The sequence below is a fragment of the Cebus imitator genome, unplaced genomic scaffold, assembly GCF_001604975.1.
Source record: "Cebus imitator isolate Cc_AM_T3 unplaced genomic scaffold, Cebus_imitator-1.0 Scaffold308, whole genome shotgun sequence".
Lineage (NCBI taxonomy): Eukaryota > Metazoa > Chordata > Mammalia > Primates > Cebidae > Cebus > Cebus imitator.
The window spans coordinates 2,416,205-2,429,225 of NW_016107623.1; the positions used below are offsets into that span (position 1 = coordinate 2,416,205).

The following is a 13,021-nucleotide window of genomic DNA, read 5'->3' on the forward strand; positions in this document are numbered from 1 at the left end:
CTGTGATAGAGACAAAGCAGGGTATAAGAATGAAGAAAAATATCTGCTTTTCGAACCAGTGCCTAGGAAACAACAGGCCCACATCTATCACTATCTCCAATGACTCCACCAAGTCTCACAATAGACTTCAGTCAACATCTATCAAGCCTTCTGCTATTTCTTAACCCCAACTTGAAGAATTGACTGTTTTTTATATTCCATACTCACTTGCTGTGTTTCCACTTGATATGGATTAAGCAAGAACTTAATATTGGAGTCAATTCTAACATCTTAGTGATCCTCCAATACAAATGTGATTCTGATATGGCATCTTCAACTTATTTATCATCCAAATTATTCTTGGAAATATTATAATGCACATGAGCTCTAATGACTGTTTAATTAGCCTTTTTAACAATACATCTGTTAGTGAGTTACTCTGGAAAAAACATTTCTAAGCATACCTCAATTATCTAATAACATCATCTCCAGGCCCCACTAGTGAAAACTGGGGACATACATCTCAATCTATGAACAGTCTGCACAGTTTTGAAAATGCATCTGTATAGATTTTTCATAATTTCAAAATAAGAAATCTATTGCAATGCTTTTAATGTCTTTTAGAAATTTGATATTTATTCACTTTTCTCCTTACTTATCTCTGTGTATCCTAAAACCCAGTGTAGAGAAAGAGACAGAATTCCAACCTCTTCATGGCAGGTTCAAATGAATCCTAAAATGATTAGTTCTGTGTACGTAAAGCAGGTCAGCGCTTTGTGTTTGCAGCCAAGTATCCCCTATATCTCAAGTTTGTTTTACTACACTTAATAAAATTGCTTCTCAGCTTTTCACCAAAAAAAAAAAAAAAAAAACTGCATCTGATGACCAGCTCATTTCTAAAGTTCAATTCAGCCTCTATGAGTTTATTCAGCTGAGACAACAGAACCTCACTGGGCCATGAGGAATGACATATTCATTATCAAAATAAATTAGTCTAAAGAAAAACCTTTAGTATCTAAGGAAACTGGAAAAAATGTGAAAGCAATTGTCAAGACATTTTACTTAAGTATAAAATATTCATGTGCTTTGCTAAACTCCCGTAAAATACAATATACTCCCATCTAATGTTCCTCATGGGTTTCTAAAGCAAGAAATAATTTAAGATTTCCAGGTGGCATAATATTACAAACTCTAGATTGAGTCTGAACAGCCTATCAAGTGAACATGAATTCCCATTTTCTTACCAAAGGGTACCCAAGTTCACTCTTAGGTAATTTGGTAAGGTTTATTAGAAAAAACTAAACTAAAATGAGAGTCTTGCTCCCTGCTGTCAGTAATTCAGAAATGCCAATGTAACATGAGGAGAAATGGCATGCCATGCAGAATTTGCTAAGCCAAGTAAATCTCAAGGTTCTCTTCAGTCACTTTGACAAGACAATGATATCCCTAATCCTCCGTGCTTATAGCCAATTATCTATAATTTAGGAGCAAGTTGAATCAAGCACATGCATGAACAGCCAGGTCTACTGTGAGTTGACTAGCCACGTCATTTTAGTTTCAAACTCTCGCTTACCTAATTTTGATTTTAGCAACCTCTGGTAATCGGGGTGAAGAACATGATGGGCATTCTCTGTGCTATTGTTCCATAGGACAATTTCTCCATCATAACTCCCTACACAAGACAGGATAGAAAATATAAATTGCTTGTGTTTTCTAGCATAACCTCCTGGCAACAGCAATTAGAAGTTATTAGCAATATATCTTACACAGAATATCGTACATAGTGGGCACTCCATATTTTTAGAAACATGAATAATTAGTATTAACTTTAGAGCTTACAATCTCTACAGTATAACCTGAGCATAGGTGTGTAGAAATTACTACTGTTTCCTTTTATTTTACAGTAGTAAAGCATTCAGAAAAGATGCTTTGTAGTTAAACTGGAGCTTGAGTCTTGGTTCTGCCACTTACGGTGTAACCTTGAGCATGTTATTTAACTCTACTTGATTCCATGATTTTCTCATCTATAAAAGAGTTTATATTTACCTCATAGGGCTATTGTAAAAAATGAAAGTACTTACAATAGTACTGAGCATATTGTAAGTACTGGAAAAAGTGTTAATTATCATACTATTGGTTAAGGGCAGGTAAATCAAGTCCTCCTATGTTTTCTGTTTCCCACACCCCTTCTTGTACATGTATGTGGGTAGGTGGGTGCGTGTCTTCACTTTGTTCCTTCTCTCCCATATTCATTGAATATTGCTTTCTCCAATCCTAAAGTGTTTCCTACAGAAAGTCTCTACTGTTTTCACACAAAACCGAGAAAAGCCCAACTGGGGGAGAAAGTCTAAGCAACCATGTCCTGTGGAGGAACAATCCAGCCATATCCAGACCATTGTTTTCAGTGGCTTGGTTAGGACACCTACCCACTGTGCAGAGTGTCTGTGGCAAGAATAGCAGAAGAAATGTTTGGGTAGGTTGTACACATGGTGACTTTGGGGATTAGGGGAGAGGAGAGAGAAATAGCACACCAAACTTTGTACTGTCCTAGAAAGAGCAATCTGTGCAACTCACAAATTGCACCAAGGGAATGGAGTTCAGCTGTCCATAAACATATCTGTCTTCTCCTATGCTTTACTAGCAGTGACTCATCAAACATTTCCACATAAGATAGATGGGATGAGAATGAAGAGGTTGTCTACCCACCAATACAAAAATTTACTAATATTTTTACAATAACAACCACGCCGTTTTATACTTGAGTGTCCATCACATTTCAGGATGTGATCTTCCCTGCAGGAGTGGCCTTCCAGTAGCTGTAAAGCTAATTTACCTACAGAGTTGGACTTACTGGAAAGTAATTTGGTTAATACTGAAAACAGGGGAACTTCAAATGTAGATAGATCAGTAAACCTCACATTGTAACACTTCATAGATATCCTGGATCTTTTTCTGTAAGTTTTCATTCCTCTTAATTGACATTTTTGGTTCTATAAAAATTCAGCTGTCAAAATATGGACTTGAAAATTTTATGGTGCAATCTCTCTATAAATTGCATTCTTTGGCCAGAAATAATAAAACAATTTTTCATTCTCTTTAATACGCTGCATCAAATCATGCCTATGAATCATTTTAAGAGCTTGGATTTGTAGACATTTTGTGAGGACAGACTTTTGTCAACATTCTCAGCTAAGTTATGCCAAACAGTTAATATGTTCACATTATGAAACATCTAAGTGCCACCAATGTGTGATTCGTACCCGACAGCCCAATGCTGCTCCTGGAAAATGGACAATACAAATCAAAGCTAATATTTATGGATGAGCTTATTGTGTGCTGAGCACCATGTTAAACCCTTGCACAGATAATCTATAAGCCAAAATATAGATATATTATCAGCCAGACAAAACTATGATTTAGAGTTTAAATAACTTGCTCATTATTATGTTTTGGCAATTGGTGGAACCGTGATGGGAAGTCAGCCAGCCAGGCATAGGAGCTGATAATCAGAACTACCGATACATTTCCCTAGAAATAAGGACTAAGAAGAGCAAGCATTGCTTCAAAAATCTATTCATGTTCAAAGCAAACTAACAGGGCAAAGAGACCACCTACAAAATGGGAGAAGATAGTTGCAAACTATACATCTGATAGTATAAGGGGCTAATATCCAAAACATATAAGAAAAACTCAGCAACAAGGAAAACCTGATTTTAAAATGTACAAAAGACCTGAATAAACACTTCTCAAAAGAAGACATACAAATGGCCAACAGACATTTGAAAAAACGTCCAACTGATTATCAGGGAAATACAAATCAAAACAACCTGAGTGAGACATCATTCCAGTCAGAATGGCTCCTATCAGAAAATCAAAATATTAAAGTATTGGCGAAGTTAAGGAACAGAGGGAACACTTACATATGGCTGGCGGGAATGTAAATTAGTGTAGCCTTTATGGAAAACGACTTTAAAACAAGCCTTTATGGAGGAATTGAAAATAGAACTACCATATGATCCAGAAATACCACTACTGGGTATGGAAATGAAATCAGCATGTTGAAGAGAGATGTGCATCCTTATGTTTACTGCAGCATTATTCTCAACAGCCAAGATAGAAAATCAACCTGAATGTCCATCAATGAATAAAGAAACTGTGGTATATATACACAATGGAATACTATTCAGCCATAAAAAGAAGAAAATCTTGTCGTTTACAGCAACACAAATGAACCCGGAGGAAATTGTTAGGTGAAGTAAGCCAAGCACATACAGACAAATATCACATGATATCACTTGTGAAATCTAAAAAGTGATTCTCATAAAAGTAGACAGAATAGTGAGTACCAGCGGATGGGGCGAGGAGACAGGAGGGGTGAGGGTGAGAGATTGGTCAGCAGATAAAAAGCTACAGTTAGACAGAAGGAATAAGTTCTGGTGTTCTATTGCATAGCAGGATGACTAGTGTTAATGTATTGTATACTTCAAAATAGCTAGAAAATTTTTTTAATGTTCTCATCACTAAGATATGTGTACATTTACAAATGTACTATTTACCATGATTTGATCATTGCACAATTTATACATGTATTGAAACATGTGCCCCACAAATATGATTGACACATAATAATTATACATAAGTTGAAAAATATATGGCCAGGCATGGTGGCTCACACCTGTAATCCCACCACTTTGGGAGGTGGAGGCAGGTGAATTGCTTGAGCTTAGAAGTTTTGAGACCAGCCTGGACAACATGGCAAAACCTCATCTCTAATAAAAATACAAAAACATTAGCCAGGCATGATGAGGCATGCCTATGGTCCCAGCTACTCAGGAGGCTGAAGTGGGAGGATCACGAGCCTGGGGGTAGAGGTCGCAGTGAGCTGAGACCTGGCCACTGCACTCTAGCCTGGGTGACAGAGTGAGACCCCATCTCAAAATACACACACTCACGCTATATATATATATATATATATATATATATATATGGCAATTGAGAAAGTGTTTTTGAGTGAGGCAAAACCACAATAAACCAAACTTTACCAATGATTGTTAAGTGAAAGTTCAATTTACCCGTAACAAGAGTTTGTGGAGGTAAAAACGCAGCACACAAGATGTCATCATGGTGCTGTACACATCCTTTCCATTCTTCAGGCTGGATGAAAAATTGATTGAAGTTTTGGGGTCAAAACACAGTAATAGCCCTAGCAAAAAGGATATCGAATTTAGCTGTGGATCTAAAATTGATGTAGATATTGAGTAGCTGCTATCCACTTGAATGGTGTGACTCGAGACTTCTAAAAGACTATGCTGCCCAAAATTTATCTCCACTTGACATCCACAATACTGAGTTTCCCACACTAAACATTTATTACCTCACTAAATTATCTGGTAAATTATAAATTTTGACAATAGAAGGTTAATTATCCTTTCATAGTCATTAACAACAAACCATGTAGCCATTTATCAAATTATCCATCGCCACGACCCTAAAGGAAAGTTTCCTCACATGGGTGTTATGAAATCACTGAGTTTTATAGCAATAACAATTAAAAGAGAGCATAGGTCTCTGAACAAATATTTTGTACTTAAATAATCTTTTTCCATCAAATTTTCTCAGGACACTTAGCATGGTAACTCTTCTTGTGGCATTTTCCAGACTTACCTGGTCACAGAATGTATTCTCTTGGAATCTACAGCATCTTGAACCAAAATTTGTGGAACACACTTGGAAAATGCCACTCCAAAGAAGTGGGACATAGGACAGATGCATTTTGAACAGAAAGAACAATATTAGAGAAGTCAATATCTTGGAGCTGCTGATAAATCTGAGGACAGGCCAGGATGGGCAAAGAATGAAATGCCTTGTGCCTGGTGGGGAAGGGAGAAGGGTAAAGATTCCAGTGCTGGAACATTAATACCACCTGTTTCCACTTGATTTGAGCTCTGGCTATCAGCCTGTAATAAGCCTTTTTTTTTCTTCTAGAGCCATCTATATCTCAAGTGAGCATTTGCAACCATAGCTATAGTGTCTTTCACCATCATTCTCTCTTCACCTTCCTGAAATCTCCTATTCTCACAGCTCTAAAGGGCTACTTGTCCTACCAGTGTTACTTCTCAGCCTGAGTTTTTAGTATGTCGTCTTTCTTTGTCCATCCTGATCTTTCTCCATTCTTTTTCTATTCCCTTCTCACTCTTTCAAATATGTGGTATGTAACACAATGGAACGTTCTTCATTGTCATTCCTTCACTTCTCTCTATCCGCTTAAACTGGCTTAGAGATCTCATATCACCATGAGTTCCAACATCATTTCCATACAAATGGCTCTTAAATTCTCTTCATTCATAACCTTTGCCAGAAATAGTTTCCACTTGCCAGTTGACAGTTCCATATGCTTCCATCAGCAAGATTTCAACGTGCCAAAAATCCAAATTTGACACCTTCCCTCCATACCAGCCCTCAGTCTGCAATTCCCAAATAAGACCAACATTCCAGCCTCTTTGAGTGTCTTTCTCTTCCCCAGTCAAATCAAATATTTAGATTTTATCTATGCAATATGTTACATGTTCATTTCTTACTATTTCTAACAGCCAATGACAGCTTGCTAGTTCAGTGCTAACTATCTCATGGCTGAATGATCATAACAGCCTACTGACCAATTTTACTGCTTCTAGTCTACCCATCTCTGGCACATTCTTCATCCGGCTACTAGATTAATTATTCTACTCTGGGCTTTTTCATTTATTCTATAAGAATTTGCCATGTGGAAGTCACTGTACATTGTGATGCAGGGTACAGAGCCATAAGCACAAAATGACTGAAATTCAATGTAAAATGTGGGAAGTTCTAAGGCAGTACTGATCAACTGCCATGAAAGGCCAGAGTAGAAGTAAAAGAAGGCTCAGTTGAGTACTGATATTTGAACTGTACCATAGAAGATGGGTAGGATTTGCAAGATGAAAGCACACTAGGGATAGAAACCAACATGATAAAAGATGAGTTGGTTGGATTCTGTTTTTAATTTTTATTTTTTAGAGACCTTTAAATATGTTAAAATCATAGGTTTTAGAGGCAAGATAAAATCTTAATTTAAGAGTATCTAATTTTACTAGAACTATACGTATGCCTACTTTGAACAAAAGCAAAGTTAACTGATTATCTAGTCATTTAATTTGATCAACATAAATATGGCCAGGGATTCAACCAGGTATTTTTGAATGACTCTATGCCAATTCACAACTTAGAAACTAAGTATATTTTGCTTAAAATAATGAGAAACACATTTGTATGGCGCTAAATTTGGGACTTTTTACTGACAGAAACTCTCTAGATATGAATGACTGTTCATAAATAGCTAACATGTGCTCTCTATAGTTCATTTTGCTTAGGCCCAAACATTCCTATTTACCATATCTTGTCTTTTGTGTATTGACCTGCCATCCATAAAAAAGTAGATGCCTTTGAAACAGGAATCATGATTTTTCACATTCGGCCTACTGTAATTTCTAACCTAGGTGCAATTTTAAAATACACATAGGAAGGGAAAGGAAAGAAAGATAGTAAGCTAAATATCTGAGTTGGTAAGTTGCTAACACAATTGTTATGTGTTTCTTCATATGTACTGTTTCATTAGCTTCAATTAAAATGATGAACTCGATCATTTATTTTAAAGTACATAATTGCTGTCTCATGGTGTGATGCCATTTGCAATCAGTCCACTCAGGAGTGGTAGAAAGAGTATTGGCTTTGCCACAGAATTCTAACCCAGTGGCCTACTAACTTTGTCACCTTGGTCAAGCTACCCAACCTCTTCAAGCCTCGGTAGCCCTCCTTTTTTTTTTTTTTTAAAGTTGCTAATACTTAGACTTCTGATTGTGAAGAGAGAATAGAATAGATTTTAATATTTATGCTGCTTACCTCTCAGTAGGAATGCAACTGTAACTAATCTTATCCTTAATTTCCCTGTCCATTCAACAAACATTAAGTCACTCAACAAATATCACCAAGCATCTAGTAAGCTCCAGGAATGCACACATACACAAATATCCATATTAAAGAAAATGCAAGAAGCTGGAGAGCCCAAAGACAAAATGGGGACATTTAGTCTTCTATACTGAGAGTTAAGGGAAATGTCCTGGCAGAGAAGATATCTGAACGAGTCTTCAAATAGGAATAAATGTTAGCCAAATGAAAAATGTTTGAGAGGGATTTCTAGGTAAGAGAATAAAGACATAAGGGTGTGAAACAGCATGGTTTGTATTCGAGCACCCTAAACAGGCTGCTATTTGATAGTTTAGAATATACACAAAACGGGAGAAAATGAAGCTGGAAAATGAAAGAATTAGGTCCAGGTCAGAGGGGGCTTAGAATTATTTTGTAGACACTCTAAAAGGTTTTAAGCAAGGACATAACACAGAACTCCTTGGAAAAAGAAATCATTATAGCTAAAGTGAGCTGAATCTATTTTAGAAGTGAGAAGTGGGCATTAGGAGGGCAAAGGACAAGTTAGACGGCTGTGTGGCATTCACTCAAGTAGAAGTTATGCTCTGAATAATACTAATATTGTACAACTTAGGAGCAGGTTTAAGAAATATTCAGGGCATAAAACAGATACGACTTAGTGACTTCTTTGTGTGGGAAGACGGAGAACCACAGTGGATATCCGCGTCTCTGGCAATTGAAGTTCAATATAGAAGAAGCAAGTTTTGGAAAGGAGATAATTATTTCAGTGGAGAACATACGGAATTTGGGATTGCAGTCGGACACATACAGCAAGAAAATGGATAACTGAGCTTACAGAGATAAGAGCTGAAGACTGGTATATGAGGTATCTATAAAATATTGCCTATTTTCCAACATGATGCTAAGGATGAAATTAGATAATGTGTGCAAAGTGGCTAAAGCTACACAGCACTGTAAATAAATCAGATGACATATTTAAGTGCTCAAAAATGTAATTATCATCCCATCCTCCACATAATTATTGAATCAATCTCTGTATTTAGATAAAGTCTGAAGTAAAAAGCTACAACTTAACAGACTCTAAGCAAGTATTAAAGTTTAATAAGATGACTGTCAATCTTCCAGTTATTCTCTAATCACTAAACTATAAGCAGTTGGTTCAATGGTCCATCTTCCTCTCGCTATAACTGAAGAGTTTTCTGCCCTCTTGCCTCTTTTGTTAAATGCATCCTGGTAACAAGAATTCTGTCTTTGATTCTGTAAAATCTAAAAGTCCCTGGCTTAGAATGTATAATTTTTAAATTCAATACAAAAGTGAAATAACTAAGAATGTATTCATTCAATTTTGAATTTGAGCCAACGTATCCTAGTCCTGACAACCTTGAGGAAAATGGAAAAGATGAAGGCAGATGGAAAAAGTGATAATTTTTCCTACTCTCATTCCAGTTTTCCCAAAGCTTCTTCCCCAAATCATAGAACGTGACCACCCACCAACACAGAACAATAGGTGTTCCTTTAAACCACTTGTAGGTGACTTGACATCTAATCTTTCCTAATTTTCCTTGTAAGCAATCAAAAACATAGTTGATGCTAATTCCTAACTATGGATATCTAAAAATAAGTAAATGGTATTGCCAAGTTTTGACTTGAATTGATCATTTTTAAAAATTCCTTTTTGCTATGTTTAAAACTTAAATTGGATCAGCTGGCCGCCACACGTGGCAAAGAACTTATTCATTGCCATTTTCTAATTATAGAGATCATTAGATCATAGACTGTGGAGTGGTTGTAGGTTGATATGGATCGTAAATCCTTTCAAAGATGTCAAGAAGTCTTGTCCTTCACAGATGATGATTGAGTTAGTTCTTAATATCAAGTAGAATAATGGGGCTATGCTTAAACTTTTATTGTCAAATTACTCCTGAAAATAAGGCAGTGTGTGGCACTTTGTTTTCTGGTGTGTATTTTAATTAGAAAAAACTCTTCCCTGTGATTGATAAAAATCTCCAAATATATACTGATGATTTTCTAGCTATAAAGTCTGATTTTAATCCTAGCTTCAAAGCATTATCATAATTCTATAGTAAATAACATTGGGCGGTTACCTATTGGAGCAATATTTTGTGAACTGTTGATTTAATTGACAATATATTCTCAAAACCTATCACATTTAATGTCCCTAGTGCTTATAGAGTGCCACAGAACTGTTTATGATCCTTAGTTCTCTCAGAAGAAAAAAGGAAAGTAATTTTCTTTGTAATGAAATGGACGAAATGCTCCTCAGAGTAAGTGCCTTTTGAAAAGCCCTTTTCTGCACTGTTAGAAAGGAGGAGCTATCACAGAGCTCAGGGGGCCATTTCCCTCTTGTGTGGCAATTGAAAATAAGAGAAAAGAAGTAATGAGTTTCCTTTACAGTTGAAGGAATGCAATTTACATGTTAAGAATTGATTGACTATAAAATTTGGGAAACTTTTGGAACCTAGGAAGTCATAATACATGCCCACTTGAAATGGTTAAAGAAAAATTTCCAAAGCCAGAGGAAAATCTCATAACAATTCTCAAAGCCACTCAAGTTATGCAATCTCCTAATATTTTATTCACTAAGCATTCAGTCAATTTCACCTAGGGTATCGCTCACCTAGGTCACCAGCAAGTTAACGACATAGCCAGATTTTTATGCTTTCTTTTACATTTCAATTAAAATAAAAACATTCTCCTTTTTACCTTCCTATAGTTTTCCATGAGGCATAATCCTACCTCTCCCAGCCTGTAACCAGTATTGTCTTCTTAAGAACGAGGATTTGTGAAATATCCACAGCTCCTTCTTGCCCAACATTTAGGGTATGGTGACAATATCCATTGAAGTCCCATATCTTTAAAAGAAAAAACCGCCTTTGAGTCAGGAAGATAAACCTTTATGTTTACAGTCTGAACTAGGATTCATTTAGGATATGTAGTCATTAAAGAAAACTCGTCATTGAATTTTGCCACGATATCACTCTCGTAATACTGTGAAATATCTATTTGGTTTTTATCCCCATTTCTTGGCACATTCACTTTTAAAACCATCAGACTCTCTCTAGTTGTGTCTTTAGTATGCTAATGATATGACTCCAGGCTGGGGACCCCTACATAGCTTCAGGGTGGGGGTCACTCTCAAACACCAAGGCATAATTAAAAGGTGGAAACTTCAGCCCGACCCCAAAACTTGCAGGGAGTAGACAGCGGCTTAAAGTTGAGTTCATCTCCAGTGGTGAATGATGGAATCAATCATGCCTGTGTAATGAAGCCTCCATAAAAACACAAGTATGGAAGTTGAACAGATTCTAGACAGCTGAACATATGTGGAGGTTGCTGGTGGGTGAAAAGCTCAGTATAGAAGAGTGTGTCCACATGCCTTGCATTATGTATCTCTTCCATCTGTCTGTTCATCTGTATCCTTTGTAACACCATTTATAATTGATGAATACATGTATGTCAAGTGTTTCCCTGGGTTCTGTAAGCCATTCTAGCAAATTAATCAGATCCAAGGAGGTCACAAGAATGCTGACTTACAGCCTGTCAGTCAGAAGCACAAGTTACAACCTATTTTTGTGACTGGCATCTAAAGGAAGAAACAGACTGAACCCTCAACCTGTGGGATCTGACTATCTCCAAGTAGATGGTGTCAGAATAGAATAGAATTGAATTGGAGGACACCCAACTGGTTTTCTGGAAAATCTACCATAGAATTGGCGTGTGGGAAAAATCCCCACACACATTTTGGTGACCAGAGGCGTGTATTGTGTTCAGTGTGATGGTAGGAGAAACTGACTTTTTCCTATATAAAATCATGCATCACTTAATAACAGGATACTTTCAGAGAAATGCATCATTGGGTGATTTTTATCACTGTGCCAATATCATGCAGTGTACTTATACAAACCTAAATGGTACAGTCTACTACACATCTAGACTAGATGGCATAGCCTATTGCTCCTAGGCCACAAAACTGTATAGTATGTACTGAACCATGGTAAATATTTGTGTATCTAAACATAGAAAAAGTACAGTAGAAATACGGCATTATAATCTTAAGGGAACACCTTATATGCAGTCCGTTGTGAACTGAAATGTTTTAGACAGTGCATGACTGTATTTTAGGCTCTTCTGGTAACTCGATCAATCTAATAGTTCTTCAAATGCTATACATTAATATGTATTCTAAACAGAGACTATATAAAATCATGAAGAAAACCATTTTGGAATCTTAAAATCCTGATGTTTTCACTGTGTCTAAATTTCTGTTTCCTCATCTGTGACACAGGAACTTGACTCCCCAGGGATGCTTAAACAGCTGATACAGACCCTGAAACAGTCGTCATTTACTAGATTTCTCATTCTCTGTTGGTCAAAATCTCCGGTTGCTAATGGGTGCCAGACTCAGTCCTCAAGAGGGCACAAGCAGTTCTAGTTTACCTGCTCAGGCAGTGGAGTGAAAACTTAAGCCCAATAGGCATACTTTAAAAGGGAGCATCATTAGATTAGTAGCAGTTAAGACTAAGCACTACTATGAAACCTTGTTGGCCCCTCATACACAGAGATCACACTGGTGCTATCGAAATTAAAATGCAGGCCAGGCATTGTGGCTCATGCCTGTAATCCCAGCAGTTTGGGAGGCCGAGGCAGGCGGATTACCTGAGATCAGGAGTTTGAGACCAGCGTGGCCAACATGGTGAACCCCATCTCTACTACAATTACAAAAATCAGCCAGGCATGATGGTGCATGCCTATAATCCCAGCTACTCGGGAGGCTGAGAGAGGAGAATCACTTGAACCTGGGAGGCAGAGGTTGCAATGAGCCAAGATCACCCCCACTACAGCCTGTCTCAAAAAGAAAAAAAAATGCATATACCCTCTGGCTTAAAAATTCATATTCTAGAAAATCATCCCACAGATACATTCATATGTGTAAAATGACATTTTCAGGAATATTCTTGCAGCATTGTTAAAAAGCAAAAGATTTGAATCAATGTAATTGCTCACTAGTAAGTAAGGAATTGTACAATCAGAATAAGGAATATCTATGCAGTAGCATATA

At 36.9% G+C, this 13,021-nt stretch overlaps 1 protein-coding gene across 1 annotated transcript in view; it reads right to left on the bottom strand.

The window, feature by feature from the left end:
* WDR49 (WD repeat domain 49) overlaps nucleotides 1-13,021 on the bottom strand; it is a 147,429-nt gene that overhangs the window by 45,344 nt on the left and 89,064 nt on the right. The window contains 3 exon segments of the mRNA XM_037729507.1: nucleotides 1,553-1,651; nucleotides 5,052-5,182; nucleotides 10,699-10,814. Coding sequence (XP_037585435.1) covers nucleotides 1,553-1,651; nucleotides 5,052-5,182; nucleotides 10,699-10,814 — 346 coding nt within the window.